General features: G+C 42.0%; 3 protein-coding genes across 4 annotated transcripts; 1 reads left to right on the top strand and 2 right to left on the bottom strand.

Moving 5' to 3' along the window:
* Nucleotides 1-172: 172 nt before the first annotated feature.
* Nucleotides 173-4,535, bottom strand: islr2 (immunoglobulin superfamily containing leucine-rich repeat 2). The gene is made up of 2 exons (XM_061283599.1): nucleotides 3,989-4,535; nucleotides 173-3,138 (listed from the first exon to the last, which is right to left on the bottom strand). The coding sequence occupies exon 2, from the start codon at nucleotides 3,127-3,129 to the stop codon at nucleotides 1,000-1,002; it is 2,130 nt and encodes a 709-aa protein (XP_061139583.1). The 5' UTR covers nucleotides 3,130-3,138; nucleotides 3,989-4,535; the 3' UTR covers nucleotides 173-999.
* A 1,530-nt stretch (nucleotides 4,536-6,065) lies between these two features.
* On the bottom strand, nucleotides 6,066-13,864 carry sema7a (semaphorin 7A). 2 transcript variants are annotated; one of them, XM_061283608.1, is made up of 15 exons: nucleotides 13,364-13,855; nucleotides 12,630-12,769; nucleotides 12,277-12,318; nucleotides 12,104-12,208; nucleotides 11,900-11,981; nucleotides 11,663-11,773; nucleotides 10,983-11,125; nucleotides 10,683-10,861; nucleotides 9,619-9,727; nucleotides 9,207-9,402; nucleotides 8,891-9,003; nucleotides 8,479-8,624; nucleotides 8,350-8,408; nucleotides 7,650-7,946; nucleotides 6,066-6,931 (listed from the first exon to the last, which is right to left on the bottom strand). In XM_061283608.1, exons 1-15 carry the CDS (start codon nucleotides 13,506-13,508, stop codon nucleotides 6,915-6,917), a joined length of 1,884 nt encoding a protein of 627 aa, XP_061139592.1. In that variant the 5' UTR covers nucleotides 13,509-13,855; the 3' UTR covers nucleotides 6,066-6,914. The 2 variants fall into 2 exon arrangements, with proteins under 2 accessions (XP_061139592.1, XP_061139591.1); XM_061283607.1 differs by having other exon boundaries at nucleotides 6,066-7,946; nucleotides 13,364-13,864.
* A 573-nt stretch (nucleotides 13,865-14,437) lies between these two features.
* commd4 (COMM domain containing 4) lies at nucleotides 14,438-16,010 on the top strand. Its single transcript, XM_061283613.1, has 8 exons — nucleotides 14,438-14,526; nucleotides 14,708-14,779; nucleotides 14,854-14,919; nucleotides 14,994-15,033; nucleotides 15,127-15,246; nucleotides 15,421-15,501; nucleotides 15,566-15,742; nucleotides 15,821-16,010. Exons 1-8 carry the CDS (start codon nucleotides 14,524-14,526, stop codon nucleotides 15,859-15,861), a joined length of 600 nt encoding a protein of 199 aa, XP_061139597.1. The 5' UTR covers nucleotides 14,438-14,523; the 3' UTR covers nucleotides 15,862-16,010.
* The last annotated feature ends 222 nt before the right edge of the window (nucleotides 16,011-16,232 follow it).

The following is a 16,232-nucleotide window of genomic DNA, read 5'->3' as shown; positions in this document are numbered from 1 at the left end:
AAAAATTTTTTTGTCTGTGACGTCAATGAAAAATTCCCGAGAAGCCTTTTTTGTTTTTTTTTTCAAACGTTTTATTAATTCCACTCACAAGAAATGATATCCAAAAATCTTGAAAGCTCACGTTTTGTTTCCGTTGGACATATTTCACAAGAAAACTCACGAGGTATTAAAGTACAAGAAAAGAGAAGCCCGTGAACGCTCTCCTGCGTCCTTTTGTTTAATCGGCTTCATAGAAACTCATTTTAAAAAATTGTTTACACTTCACAGTACAGGTGGACAGCATCTAAGAAGAAAATCAAGTCATCTACACTGGGAGAAGAAAAGCACACGAGTCATAAAACAGCATCATGCCATGGATGATTTCGGGTGATGGCTCGGCTGCACATTTAAAGCATCACGTCGTGTAGAATGAGATGTAAATTTAAGATCTACATTTTAAGAATGAAACATTTCGGACAAAAGTCTCCTTGAAGTCGTTTGGCGTGTTTTTTTTTCCCAACATGTTTGGCATCCGTGCGGCAATATTACCTGAGGCTCTTTTTTTTAATTTATCGGATTCTGAAAAATATCTTGAAAAGATTGATCCCAATGCACGTTATTTTGTCGTTTTTTTTTTTACATATGTTTGTGCTTGGTGATTCCAAATCACATTTAGAGACTATCCATAATTGGTCCAACAGTTATTTCGAACAATGAAATGCCCTTCTCTGCGAATCCATCATTAAAATAAATACGCTATGCATTTTGTGACTTTTTTTTTTGTTTTGTTTGTGCCGTGAGATTTTTCGAATGTAAAATATGTGCCATGGCTCGAGAAGGTTGGGGGTCGCCGGTAGAGTAATTGCAGAAGAGCAGTGAATTAGCGCCACGTTGTTTAACATTACAACAACCGCTTACAATCTCAGTGACGGGTGAGGTTTTTTTTTTTTTTTTTTTCCCGAGGTAAAGACAAAAAAAAAAGATTTGGCGCAATCAAAAAGAAGAGGATCTTACAGGTTCTCAGCGGCTCGGCTCCTTGTAGTTTCCGTTGATCTCCTCGGAGATGTTGACCGCCTCCGCACCCAGCGGTAGTCTGTCACTATACTCCGAGCCAACCTCGAACTCCTCCTGGTTGGTCTTGGATGATGACCCGGGGATGGATTCCGTCGCCACGCTGCCCTCGGCTTCACCCTCTCCCTCGGGGGCTTCCTCCTCCCCCTCGCCCATCTCGCTCGGGTCGAAGGTCTTCTCGGATTCCACGAAGGACGTCCTGCGATCAAAGTCCCCCGGCATTTGCTTCTCCATCTGGTCGGGATTGTGCGCCTTCATGATGAGCTTGTAGGTCTTCCCTTGGTATTTGTAGAGAAGGTGGCAGCAGGTGGCCCCCAGTAGAGGCACCGTGGCCAGGCCCAGGAGGAAGATGCTCACCACCACGATAATGAGGAGGGAGGGGATCTTCTTTCTGGTTGTGAAGACCACTTGGACTTGGCAGTCTTGTCCTCCATAGGTGAGACAAAGAGTGTAGTTGGTGCCCGGGTGTAATCCGGTGAAGTGATATGAATTGACCCCCTCTTCAATGTTGGACCACTTGATGACCGAGTGTCCGTTTCCGGTGTCCACGCAGATGTAGAGCATGTCCGGGCTGGGTTTCCCCAAAGTGGACTGGTAAAGACCGGCGGGTTCCCTCACCACCGTCTCGGTGTTGTCGCTTTGACTCAGGTGAAGGTTGGACTTGCTTCGGGCGAGCTGCAGCGGGTTCAGCTTGACCTTGGCCTCCGTCTCGGACACCTCCAGGGCGATGACGCCGAAATCGAAGGTGTACTGCTTGAGGTCGTCCAGGGTCATGTTGAAGGCGTGGTTGGAGACGTATTCGCTGCCGTCTCGCACGCCACACTTGCTGGCGAACGCGGGGTCTTTGGAAACCCCCTCCTCGAGGGCGTCATCTTGTTTGTCTGAAGGACCGTCGGGCTCGATCTTGGTCCTATCCTCGCCCTTGGACCAGTTGATCACGTTGTTCTTGGAGTTCTTGGGCAGGGTGGGCTTGTTGTAGGACGGGCGGATTTTGTCCACCGTGGAATCCACGGCCGCGTGTTTTTTGCTCAGCGCCGGGGAGAGTTTCACCGTGCTCTCGGCCTTGCCCAGATCGTTCACCGCCATGCAGGTGTAATTCCCGTCTTCCTTTTTAGTCAGGCGAGGGACGACCAGAGTCCCGTTTTGAAAAACCAGGAAACGATTGTTGGTGGTCTTGTCGTTGACCGGCAGGTCGTTGGCCTCGCCCGCGGAGGGCAAAGGGAACAAGAGATTCTGATTCCCTGCAATCACCTCCCAGCTAACCAGCGGTTTTGGACTTCCCTTACTGTCACAGTTCAAGACCACCGTGGAGCCTTCGAGCAGCTCCGCGCTAGCAATATCGGGCTGGGAAGTTATGGTGACCACGGGAAGCTGGCAGTCAAGGTTGGGGATTTTGCTAAGCAGGACACCCTTCAAGTGATCCGGAGACTCACACAGAATGGAACTGGCCTCGGGGATGGAGATCTGAGTGGTGGCGATCCAGTCCCTCAGCCACTCCAGGCTGCAGGAGCAAGAGAAGGGATTGTTGGAGAGCTGCAGGTGGGACATTGAGGACAGAGCTCCGAAGGTGCCCTGGACGATGGTGGTGAACTTGTTGTTGTTGATGCGCAGAGAGCGCAGATCGTTGAGCGTGGAGAAGGCATCCCTGGGGAGGTTCACCATCTCGTTGTTGTTCATTTTGAGGAGCTGCAAGGCGGTGAGATTCTGCAAGTCCTCCCATGGGAAGTGGACTATTTTGTTGTGGCTGATGTCCAGGTTGCGCAGCTGGATCAAGGGGGCCAGCGTGTTGGTCTCGATGGAAACGATCTGGTTGTGGGCCAGCCAGAGAGAGGTGACCTGGGTGATTTCCACGAAGCTCTTGCTTTTCAGAGATTTGATCTTGTTGGCCGTGAGGCCCAACGTGGTGACGCTGGAAGGCAGACCCACGGGCACGGCGAGCAGGTCTTTGGAAGCGCAGTCGGCCACTTGGTGGGTTTGTTTGTCCAGGCAGCTGCACTGCTCCGGGCAGCACTGCACTTTTGCCAGCAGCGTCAGCAGCGTCAGCCACAAAGCCACGAGTGCCGCGTGTCTCGCCGCCATTTTCTGCACCTGCGAGCAATAAAGAAAAACAAAAATGATTCTGATACGGAAATGCACATTAGTGATTATTTGAATGAGATACAGAACACAATTATGGGTTTAGGGACATCATTGGATAGTTGTACTAGGTTCATCTTGTTTTTTTCTTTTTCAATTAATTCTCTGGTTCTTCTATATCAAACAATTTGTTTTAGTTTTATTTACCTGACATGTTTCGGCGGATACATTTGACACAATTTGGTTTTCTTTATTTTGTCAACAAAACAAAACAAAAAAAGGATTGTTCTGTTAAAAAAACCCAACAGTAACCCAATTTTGGGCAAAAACTGGAACAGATTAGTACTTGGGTCAACGTGACCCACCTCTCTAATTTTTGTGTGCAAAACCCAAACGCTTGGGTCGAATTGCCCAAAGTAGGAGATTGGTCCAATTTTTACTCCAATTTTATTTGTATTGTATTTTCATTTATTTCTACTTTTTTGACAGTTTTAAGAATGCACACGCAACCATTTAAAATCACATTTTATGGACAATTTGTGTTTTGCATGTGCAAAAAAAAAAAAAAAAAAAAAAAAAAGGTGCAACTATCCAAGGATGGGGAGAACATGCAAAATCCACAGAGCTGAGATTCGAACCTCAAACCCCTAAACTGTGCAACAGACCACTACTTCATAATACTGCCCATTTAAAATGTATATTAAATGTATATTTCATTAAAGCTCAAGCAAAATTGAACACGACACCAAAAAGATTCACATATGGCTATTACCAACATTTTCTTTCACAATTCATCCAACCTTCGCATTTTTCTTTCTTTCTTCAATAACTGGCTCAAAAATTCAATTTTGAATGGACTTACTGTGCAATGGTAACTTCAGTCCCGCGCTTCCTATCGATCACAGGTGACTTTTCAATCCAAAAAGCTTCAGAAGAAGTGGAAAACAATTTCACGAGTGGATCAATTCACATGACTTTTGCAGTGATGAGGGCGATGGAGGCAACATGTTTTGGTCCCGGTGAGCAGTTTGCGGTCCGTGGGTGATTCCCCCCCCCCACTCTCCCTCTTTTCTGCTGCAAGTGTTGGATCTTCTGCGCGCGCGCTCCCGTCGCCAAGCAGCCAGCAGAGGCATCGTCGGGAGCGCGCAGCCTCTCCCACATCCCGCGCGCCTCTTCTCTATTAAAGATACAGCAGCTCCACGTCCTGCAACCAAATGAATAATTGACGAGCTTGATGATTAATTGATCAGTCAGACCTAAACATAATCTTTGACCTCATTCGGCTCGCCTGCAGTGTCCTTTGTGTCTGGAGAGAAACGAATAGAACATTTCACAACACGCATAAGAGATGGATAAAAAGAATGGTATTAGTTTCAAAGATGCTGCACATGAAGGAAGGCCACATATCACTTTCGTGCAGTTGCAAAATGCCATTTTGTATGCATGCACAGTACATTGCATACACAATCCAAGGAGAGTGAATACAAGATGATTTAAAAAAAAAATCTGCTGATTGGTTGAGTTTATTTGCTATATATATCATTTTAGAATCCACTGCATGATTGTTTTTGCTTCATCTACACAGGAGAAACAAAATATCAAAACACTTCTCAATGTGATGTTCGACGCAAAAATGATTATATTATTATTGGCATAAAACCAGATTCATTTTCATTTATTTATTATACAGCCGTATTGGTTCTGTATAAATATGAAGTGTAAACTAAATTTGTGGCCGGTGATTTTGACTCCCTGGTGTTTTCCAGCATTTTCAAGTTCTTTCAACCAACACTGCCATCTACTGTTAATATGGTGTTATTACAGCTGCCTGTATTTTCTTAACGGTTTTATTATAAATCATTTTATACAGTACTTCAAAAAACAAATTTACTAATAAACATAATGTTAATTAATTTTTTTAGTTTCAATAAACAATGGTCATAATAATCCCAATTTATCTTTTCAGTTCTTGTATTGAATCAAGTGCGTAAAAAAAAAAAGGTTTCATAGCACTGCAGTTTTGTGCACTATTACAATCTGTGTCATGCGTCGGATTTATTAATAATACAGTGAGAGTGCTGTTTGTTTAAAACGATTTCAAAACATTGATGTGAAGCTGTACAATATGAGTTCGAACGTTATACAGGACGACAACGACCTCTGCTGTTAACAAATAGGAATATTGTGACGTAATAGTGCCGCAATTAAGTCCCCCACTGACAAACATAATTGCAGCAATGGCCAAAAAACATTGACGTCATTTCCTGGTTGTGTAAGGAACTTCCGTAGTGCCAAGATGTGTTGCAATTCATCTTAGGTTGTTTCAAGATTGGAGAGGAAGGATGTGGTTTTAGTTCAATGTTTTTTTTTTTTACTTCAGCTTCCTTCCTGTACTTCCTGTTCACAGGAAACAGGACAATTAGTTGCCCTAAACAGTGGCGGACCCCCCCCAGAGATTCAAGGTCGATTTACGCCCAGCGGCCTTCAACAGAATCTGTCGTGCAGCGCCCTACAAAATGACAGCTAATAATAGTTGGAGAGCTTCTTCAAAGTGCTTAGTCAAGCAAGACTAGTCGAAATCCCATCAGCTAAGCTTTCCAAATGCGAGATTGTCATGACGTGGACAACGGCGTTGCTATTGCCTACTGTTTGTTATCCCCCTCTTTTTTTTCCCCAACATACATTTGCTAAACATCAGGCGGGTCCCTCGAGGTTTCTACGCACCATCCTCATGTGACGCATAGAAACAACGGGCAAAACAAAGAAGGCTTGTAGACTGGGTGGGGGCATGATACATAATCACATGCTGCCAACCAGCTATTTCTCAATTCAACTGCTCAAAGAGAATATATTACTGAGAGTATTGTTGTGTGTCTACATGTGTTGCTGCGATGTGAAGGACTTACCCACAGGATAGAGAAAACACTTGCATGGAGCACTTCGGTTCCCTGGCTTTTATTGTAAACAAAAAAGCAAAAACTTCATGTGATTACGCTTGTTACATCAAAATCTATAGGACTTAATAATGCAATTGACAAATGAAGCGCATGTATCACTGCATTTTGTGGATTAAAACAATGATCATTTTGGAAATAAATAGAAATCGCCTTTTGTTGATTCATGCGCTTCATTGAACAGAGCCCAGACATTAAATGAAAACATAAATAGTCTTGAAGGAATGCAAAAATAATCTTTTCAACAATCTGTTGACACCATTAGCCCAAAGGAGATTTTCTGATTCATATTATGGTTGTGGAAAAACAATTAATAAGATGAGGCTATCCATCTCAGGGGACTACCATCTTTGTCCAATATTGATATTGGCCGAGATGGAATTAATTCTAATTCCACACTTGTAATATCAATCAGAAGACCATGATCGGTGCCACATAAGAACATTTTTGGGTTTCGTTTCCCTTTAATAGACGTAATTCAAAGATTTGTACCAAAATGTAATTTGCTAATAAATATACTCATATTAATCTAAACATCTATAGAAAAATATCCAAACGATAGTCCAGTAGTTGAAATAAAGTTTCAGTAACAAAGGCTGTCTTATTGCACGTTTTACAAAGGCCTCCTTGTCCTTGAGTTGTTTTCAGCAGAGGTAGGTAGCTAGGTGGTGGTGGGGAACAAAACAAAGAGATCTCGAGGGGGGTGCACACAAGATACTCGCCCAATAGGCTGGAAGAGAGCCAGACGGCACTGCTCCTTGTGGACTAAACCACCTGTCTCAACATGTGCGAGAGAGACTCGCTGTTTGTGAACAAGAACTCCAGAGCACTGACTCACTTTGTGGATGAAGCTGAGGGCACAGAGGACACACATACAAACACAAGGGCATTCCTTCAGTTTCACCTTTCAAATATCACTTGCAAAATGCTAGACTGGCATTTCTGGCGCTGTCGGAACAAACTCGGCGTAGTGTTGAGGCTACTTAGTGCGGTACTTGTCGAAGATTAATTAGACACGAGAATAATTCATAGGTCATGTGTTAGTGTTTATCGTGTAGTGTAGATTCATGATCTTGGCAATTTTTTTTAACCATTCAAATTTGCCTTGGGAGTTAACAGCAGTCCTCTTAATAATATAGTCACTTTTCTTGAAATCATTTGGAACACAAGATAAAACTTGAACAAAAACTTTGGACCACTAAAAGCACAGAATTTTGTCATTAACCTACTCTTGGTTTACGATTTTGTATTATTATTGTTGTGTACTCTTTGGACTCTATCATCAGGTATTTGTTGAACTCTTAGCGGAATCTTAGTGTTTTTTTTTTTTTTTTCTACCATGCCTTAAGATGCTACAAGATGGCACCAACGCCTCGAGTAGGAAAGTAGTAGTAGTCAAAAAAAAAAAAGAAATGGAACTTTCTTTGAGCTTTCTAGCTGGATGGATGGATGAATGCGGGGTGAATATGTTGCAGCCACATTTTCACTCAGTAGTTCAGTTTAAAAACAAGGCAAGGCTAAGTCCAAGAGTCATCCACAATGTCTGTGCTACTACAGCCGATGCTTTACCTGGGTTGCCCTTGGTACGTCGGCCATCTTGCTCGATGCGATATCTCGTCACCACCTTGACGTGGTCCCTCTCTTCCGAGACGCAGTCATAGTTGCCGTAACTCTCGCGGGTCATGCTGGGGATGAGGAGCAGGCAGTTGGAGTGCATCTGGAGGCAAGGGCTGCTCTGGTCACCGTGTTTCCACGTGTAGACGGCGTGGTAAGAGTCAATGGGACACGACAGGTAGAAAGGGACACCCATGGGCAGGATCAAATTCTCCACGATGGGCGGTGCGGCGTTTCGTCTGGTCCGGTTGACTTGATTATGTTTTTAAAAGGGCAAGACCGAGTGGGAGAAAAGAACAATGGCATTCATTATGTGGAAACTTGCATTCCCCAATATAGATCACAATAATCATGCTTAATAATGTATGTAATAAAAATAGCCTTTGTTTTTTATATAATAAAATATTATATATTATATATATATATATATATATTATTATTATGTTATATTAAATATTTCTAATTCCTACAGCAAAAATGAGGCTGAGTTTGAAACACTTCCTGGTTCTTCTTCTTTGAACACTGTTAAACACAATCAGTTTCCTAGTGGCCAAAAGTGGAATTACATCCCCAAATCAACTGAATTGAGGGACAAATAAATCGATCTGCAAAATAGCGGGATCTGAACCCGTCATGGTATTTAGTATTTGAGTACCTGATGTGGTTGCAGAACACACGTTTGTTCTCCCATCAACAATATTTTGAATGCCCTCACTGTAGAAAAAAAGAAAAACATCCAACCTTCAATTAAGGAAAGATTCATTCTTCTATATTTCAGACTTACGGGACAGTTGGGGTGCATCCAGAATGAGTCCAGGAACAATAGGGGTCCCGAGCCAGAACACAGTCTGCGCAGGATTTGTTATACTCATCACAACGCCGGAGGTCCACCACCGAGATTTTCTCTGCGAAACTCACCACCAGTTTTTTCTAGGCGGAAACAAAAAAAAATGTGAAACCCAATAGAATACAAGATCTTAAATAGAAATTCTGCTCATCTCCCCTCAAGACTCCCACACAGGTACACTCATCTAACAACATTTTGTGGCTGTTTTACATGCTTTAAAAAAAAACATTCAAGTCAACCCCCCCCGATCGAAAACCAAAACATTTGCTGAAAAGCACTCAGTAAATGTGCACAGCTAGCTCGTAAAAGAGTTCAAGAACACCAACAAATAGTTTTTATTGAGCTGTACCTTTTTAGAGTCCAGTTTCATCGACTGTATGCTGGAGTGATTTGAGATTTCCGTTTGGGAGATGATGAAAGGTTCCGATCCGGACTCTAAAATTTTATGGATCTTCCCGGAGTCTATGGGAAATGATAAGCATGACAAAATAGTCACTACTAAATGATTTCAATAGCAAATGGACTGCAGTGCAAAAAGCTCATTGAAACACAAAGCTTGTCGTGAGAAATGAGGGACAGGATGTGTTGAACAAAACGAGCCAAAGAAAGGACTAAAAATAGTCCAACAAATGTATTGTTATGCAAACAAACAGGATGGAACCTACCAGTGGCCAGCAACAGAACATTGTAGGCGCTCAGGTCAGCCGCCTGGACCCGGTCCACGACTATTTTGGTGTAGTTATCGTTGCTGACGTAGAACGGACTGGTGTAGTGCACAGAGTGGACCCAGTCGCTCATTTCGGGATAATCTCTCACCACGCTGACGGTGGCTAGCGGCAGTAGGCGGCTGTTGCGTACGCACTGAAATGACACAAGATGTACTTTTTCCTAAACATTTTGTTTCTAACTGGAACTTCACATCTTCTCGCGAGTAAGCCTCATCACTCATAAGTGATGAACGTTCAGGCCTGAAGTTGGGAACCACCCTTGGTGAGAAGTGGTGATGCACACAAACCTTCCATGTTTTGTCAAGGCTACACAGCTCAAGCACATGTGTCACATAAAAATAAAACTTACAGTTCCTGGCCTTGGTTGTGGAACAGCCTTGTCATAGCCCTTGAAGGTGGAGTTGTTAAAAATGCCTTCAATGGTTTCCATGGAATAAATACAGACTGCAGTGGCGTTCCTGTAAAATGAAGAGAAGGAGTCAAACGTGAATAAAGTGGATTCTGATGGAGCGTGACAAAACTTGAAGGGAGTGTGAGATGGTCATGTTTTGTCGTATTCACCCGTTTATAGTACAAGTCGATTTTTGGGGAACATTTCAAAATGAAGACAATTTCAAAACTGCCTGTCATATTTGGCCCCCGTCACATGACGCCCACGGGGGCCAGAAAGGTGATTGCTGTGGCGGTCGGAAACACTGACTGGCAGAAACCATAAGCATTGCTCCATGTATGATGGTCACGGGTTGTCTAAATTCAAACTCCAATGTTTACTCATCGTGCTTGAGTAATACTCGTGGGAGGGAGGGAGGGAGGGAGTGAGTGAGCCACAGCAGAAGAGGCTGCACCACCCTGAATCTTTATGACATTACATAAGTACACGCCTCAATTTCTCCGAGTGTTATTGAAAGAGGTTTGCACTGAAACATAACATGTTTTCACTATCCAGATGAAACAGGGATGCTCTGAGAAGGTTAACCAAGGATTATTGATAATTGATTTATTCACAATATGATATACTATTAAATCCTAATCATAAATTATTATTATTCGCTTGTATATCAATATTTTAAACATTTACTTTTTTTATTTACAAAATAATAGAATATTAGGATATTACTTTATATAAAAAATACGATACTATCCTTTTATATAATAACAGTTATTACATTATTTTATTTTGCATTCTTAATAAAGAAAGAAATATACAATTACTGCTACTACCATATTGTATGTATGTTCCCACAATAATTCACTTGTAAGTGTACCTAAGTACCAACCGATGGTGCACCATCCATTCTGCAGAAGGAGTAAGTCATAACCTTTACATAGAGCTAGTTAGTCGCCATTTGGAAATTTGGTGCCATCCACTTTGGGTTGCTACGCAATCAATCAAATGAAGGGAAAGTGTCAAACCAGCTGCTGGTGAAGAGGGCATAAACCCTTGTGTCCCGCCAGTCTGGGGCGTGCTGTACGTAGACGTCCTGCAGCCGGTTGAAATACAGGGACTCTTCTGGAAAGCCGCACACCAGTCGAGCCTTGAGAAAAGATGTCCAGGTGTTCTGGAAAAATCGCTTTGATCCGCCTTCATCAGTCTGGAAAACAATGAATGGCAACTCATGTTACCTGACACTGACAGCTTTCTGAGAAATAACGTGGATGGAAATCGGATTCTCCCCTAATGTCATCTGAGTCACTGTCTATTGTCCAAGGTACCTTGCAAACTCTGGCCACTCTGGAAATCCACGGATCAGCTTCCGGGTTTTGGTCAGAGTTCTTTTCACGGAAAAAGATGTAGATCTTTTCATTTTCGGGGTCGTCTTTACGCTTCACCCAGGAGGCAGAGACAAATGTGGGCTCTGTACGAGAAGGACGTTGATACTGATGAGTCAAAGGACGGGACGTGAAGAGCAGGCAGGCTTATCTGATCCAGAGTCCCCCAAAAACATCATACATAAATACAAATAATAATAATTTCCCGTTATAATATTATTTTTATATTATTATATACGTGATAACTATTGATGCTAATTATTAGCCTGTCTATGGGATTTCCTATGTGTCCCCCAGAGTCCCCCAAAACCATCAGAAATAAATACAAATAATAATAATAATAATTTCACGTTATAATATTATATTATTTTTATATTATTATATACGTGATAACGTTGCAACTATTGATGCTAATTATTAGCCTCTCTATGGGATTTCCTATGTGTTAGCATGAAGCTAGTGGCCGACAACTTTTGTGTGGTTGTTTTAAATCGAAAGCAAAATTGTAGTTGTTGGATTCGTCCGAATAACGACACTGCTGTATACGGTTCCAAAGTCCGAATTACAGATTTCAACGACTTTTGTAAATGAGTCCGAATTAACGACTTTTGTAAATGATTTACCCGAGACCCAACTGTCGTACATCCAGACTTTGGCTCTCCTGCCTGCTTTCCTTCTGAACTGTAAGGAGCTTCCATCAGTATCCAGCGGTGCGGCAGCGTATAGATCGCCCTCTAAAATAAGCAAACACGAAACCAGGCACCGGCACGCTATTATTAGGCACCTTTTATCACTCCCAGGGATTCCACATCACATTCTCACGCCTTGAAGAAACACGTAAGAGGCGCCATTTAACATACCAACAGTGAGGGACAGTGAGTTCTGCGTGTACGAAAACGGTGAGATTCCCGTCCCTTCCTGATGCTCAATCTTGTCAGTGGCCTGAAAGTGGAAGAGAACAAAGTCAACAGGATGTTTGTCACATCAAACAAATCTTAAATGGCCCACAAAGTGGCTCCTGAAACGAGTCCATAAAAACTGCAGCAGATGTGTGATGCACTTACAGAACTTCCAAGCTTCCAACAGTGAGGCCTGTGTCCGTTGGTCCCGCAGACAAACAGACTGTCCCCAAACTTCTCGATGACAGTGATGACATATTCGCGAGGGCCCTGTGGAGCGGGCATCTGATTATTTCCACCCGCCACACATCATTCGAGACGTTTTCATGGTTACCAACCTCCTGCCACGGCTCTTCCCCCGTAGCCTCCAGATGGATTTCCTGCACGGACACAAAACTAATGAATGAAGAATTTGCAGTGTCCACAAATGGAGGTTTGTGTTGCTGTTAAATGACATTTTCCTTCAATGGCACTTAAGATAATGGCTTGTGGAATAATAGTAAAGTTGTGATGGAGTTGCAAGTGAGGAAAACCAGAAAGGTTTCCAAAAGTCAGCCATGATGAAGCATTGCCTGAGATACTAATCCTTTCGGGCGCAATCTAATTATCTCTTCTGCTGCATCAACGACTCAGAGTGAGTGCGAGCTGATGGGCATGGGAAAGTGCAGTGAAAAGAAAAAGAGCCACCCACCTGAGCAATTTGATAGCCGTCCAAGTCAAGCTGGAACACAAAGTCAGTTCCTCCTACGTATGTCTCCCCAGAGTCTTCATGATAAAATAGAACGGTGTGGTTTTGATAGGCTGGGTGGACAAGGTTTGTTCCGTTGACTTCTGGAAGATAAAGCAGCAACAATGTTTTCATTCGAGAATGTGAGTGAAGGTCATCGCAGCATTTTTGGAGCACAGTACAGAGGCCGACCACATTATTAGGCACACCTGCACAACCACACCAATGCAACAGCTGTGTCAACAATTGCACCTTGGCAAAGATCAGCAGAATGTGAACCTTCACCAAAGTTGAACAGTTCAGTTGGACAAAAGTCCTTTTATGAATATGTTTGAATTTATAAATAAGATTCCTGGAGATAAAAGTGTCAGAAGACTTGCTCAACACCAAACAGACCAGTATTAATCCAACAATGTTTGTTATTGATAAATATTTTGTCTACTTTTCTATAAAAATAGGGTCGGAATATTGGGAACTTTTCTCAGCTCTATTGATAAATATTTTGACTACTTTTCTATAAAAATAGGGTCGAAATATTGGGAACTTTTCTCAGCTCTACTTCACCTAAATAGAACAACAATGTAAATAGAATTTCCCGTTATAAATATGTCTGATAGTGATAGCGAGGTATTCCTTTTATTAAGCAACTCTCAAGACTACTAATACATTTAATTATTTTGGTTTTGGTTTTGGTTTACCTTGACTCAGAAGTCTTGGGATATTCTTAGATCCAAAGGTTGGCGTGTCCTCTGAGCTGACGTGGAGGCTCCAAAGAAAATACGGCAGAAGACTTGGAATCAGCTTCATCTTGCATTCATCAGTGGTCCAGCGACTGACTCTCATGCACGCGAGAAACCTCCTTTCTATATACTCAGCAGTGACTCACTCACATACGCCCCCTGCTGCAGAATGTTAACAAATGGCTCTTCCAAGTAAACCACTTAAGAGCCAGACAAACCAAAGACTTAAGTGGATGTTAAATAATAGCTGATTGATGGCAAATAAAAATCAATCAACGTCCTAGAAAGGCTTTCATGTCTTTTTTATGCGTTTGTGTGTAGCCAATGCCATTTGGAGGAAAGCACGAATCACGTGACCTAATGCGTCATTAGAAGCGTGCTTAGAATGGAAGCTACATGTTTTGAACAAGCCAACTTCCACATGTGATGAACATTTCAACCTAAATCTAGTTCAATACCAGACCATTTTAAAAAACTTTGTAATTATTACGATTTCAATGATCTATTTAATCCGAATGATATATTTTTTATGTCAAACGACAATATACTATATTTTGTATTCAACATGGCCACTAAGTAATAAAAGAAACCGCTTGCCCATCTTTGCTAACGTAAATTTCTCCTTCTGAAATCCAAGTAGAATTTTCATGGTCCAAATACTCAATATTGGGTGTGTCCTACAAAGGATAATTCCTGTTTATATCTGGTTATGGTTGTTATGTAATCATTTGAGTGATTGTTTGTATTCAACCTCGAAAAACATTGACCGGATCCTGTGATAGAATTGAGCAAAATATCTTCAATAATATAGAAATAGAAAGTAGTACACTGGTTACTCTGTTTACGATGGTCATACAACATTTTGAGGTTACGACCGTCATGCATTGCATCCAAATAAGTTAGATTGTAACTTTACTGCTGTGTTACTATGTAACAGTTCAAGCAAAATTCGTCCGTCTCCTTGCTACACTCTCGGAACGCTGCGCGTCGTAAAGCGAGGATCACTGCGTACCAATGAGCGACGCCCCGCCCACTCTCTTAACCAATCAGCTGTCAAGTATGCAAGCCACTTCCTTTTCACTTCCGCGTCTCGTCTCGTCGTCTAGGGTTAGCAAACAATGGTAAATAGAAATTCTCATTCTCTCTGTGTATTTGGCAAGTAATGCAATGGAGCAAAACTTTACCAAACTGTATTTGATCACTAATTTTGCCCCAATTGATCGTCGCTCAGCTAATGACTAGTAGAATGGAATTATGGCTTGCAAGTTGCTGTCGCTCATCATGTGATGGTTTTCCTTTCAGCGGTTCCGATTCTGTGGAGATTTGGACTGCCCCGATTGGGTACTTGCCGAAATCAGTACCCTGGCAAAAATGGTGAGTACTCAACAGGTTTATCAACGCGACAAGTTGTCATTTCAATTGTATCATGGACTTATCTGTTCTTTTAGTCCAGTGTCAAAATGAAACTCCTTTGTGCCCAAGTGCTGAAAGGTCTCCTCGGGGAAGGTATTGATGTAAGTATGGCCCCATTCTCCCAAATGTTTTCCAAACATAACCAGTAATAACCTGCTATCTACCAATATTTCAGTATGACAAAGTTACAAAGCTTACAGCTGATGCAAAGTTTGGTAAGTTTCCTTCTGCATCAAATAATTGCTAATATGCAGCTACTAATATATGCTGCTAATATTAATTTCTGTGACTTCATTAATTTCTTGCAGACAGTGGAGACATCAAAGCCAGTGTGGCCGTGCTCAGCTTCATTTTATCCAGTGCGGCCAAGCATGATGTCGACAGTGAATCTTTATCCAGTGAGCTGCAACAGCTCGGTCTGCCTAAGGGTTGGTTTGCGTACTGTCAAATTTAAGATGAAGTGTTTTTTATTTTTGCTTAATAGTGTGACAACCAACTTGGAGCTTGCAATGGAGGGTGTTTACTGTATTTTCTTTAATTGCTTTTGACTTTTGAATTGAATAACTAAAATAAGTATATATATATATGGATCATTCTTTCAGAGCACACAATGGGGCTGTGCAAGTCATATGAAGATAAACATTCCGCAGTGCAAGACAAACTTAGAGAGACCAGCTTGAGATGTAAGTATTAAATTGCGCACTCCGACAAAGAATGCCAATAAATCTGTTCTCTTATGAATTTCAGTGGGTCGACTAGAGGCGGTCTCTTGGAGGGTGGACTACACACTCAGCTCCAGTGAGATGAAGGAAGTTAACAAAGCGGTGGTTCAGCTAAAGCTACAGGCTCAAGACGCCGAGTCGGGCTCATCAAAAAGCACAGTGGTCTCGCTCTCTGCTGACAAGTTCAGAGTCTTACTTTCAGGTTTGTCCCGTTACAAATCCCAAATCATTCGGCAACCAATGATGTCATAATGATTTTCTGTTTGTGGATTTCTTGCAGAGCTCAAACAAGCCCAGACTATGATGAATGGTTTACAATGACCAAAGCTAAAAGCAAATGCTTTTACAATTTTTCTTTGTGTGTGTGTATATTTCTGATTAAATGTACTAATGTACTGCTCTTGAACTAATATTTAGTTGTATTTTCTACCTGAATGTTCTCGTGTTAATAAAAATATTAAAATGTCTAACTTCACTCTGTCCTACCGCCACTGACAGCTGTGCCTTGACTACATTGACCAGCATGCATTGCGGCAAACGTCACTGTGCTTACCCCTCGGGTAATAAAAGGATTTTAAACAAATATGACTTTAGCATATTTATAACCATGTATTAGCAGGACCCATATTAAATATTTTTTGGTGTAAAATTAAAATTAAAAGAACCCTTTCCAAAAAGACATCTCGCGATAT

Source organism: Syngnathus typhle, linkage group LG7 (genome assembly GCF_033458585.1).
Source record: "Syngnathus typhle isolate RoL2023-S1 ecotype Sweden linkage group LG7, RoL_Styp_1.0, whole genome shotgun sequence".
Taxonomy (NCBI): domain Eukaryota; kingdom Metazoa; phylum Chordata; class Actinopteri; order Syngnathiformes; family Syngnathidae; genus Syngnathus; species Syngnathus typhle.
The sequence above is the reverse complement of the archived record's forward strand: the minus strand, read 5'-3'. Positions and strand labels throughout refer to the sequence as shown.

Excerpts from the sequence above, each read along its gene's own strand:
- commd4 (XM_061283613.1), top strand. Across the intron at positions 15,247-15,420 it reads ACAGCTCGGTCTGCCTAAGG|AGCACACAATGGGGCTGTGC; the intron begins GTTGGTTTGCGT and ends TCATTCTTTCAG. Across the intron at positions 15,502-15,565 it reads TAGAGAGACCAGCTTGAGAT|TGGGTCGACTAGAGGCGGTC; the intron begins GTAAGTATTAAA and ends TATGAATTTCAG.
- sema7a (XM_061283607.1), bottom strand. The coding sequence starts at position 13,508 with ATGAGAGTCAGTCGCTGGACCACTGATGAATGCAAGATGAAGCTGATT. Across the intron at positions 9,403-9,618 it reads CACAACCAAGGCCAGGAACT|TGCGTACGCAACAGCCGCCT; the intron begins GTAAGTTTTATT and ends GTGTCATTTCAG. Across the intron at positions 8,409-8,478 it reads GGATGCACCCCAACTGTCCC|TGAGGGCATTCAAAATATTG; the intron begins GTAAGTCTGAAA and ends TTTTTTCTACAG.
- islr2 (XM_061283599.1), bottom strand. The coding sequence starts at position 3,129 with ATGGCGGCGAGACACGCGGCACTCGTGGCTTTGTGGCTGACGCTGCTG.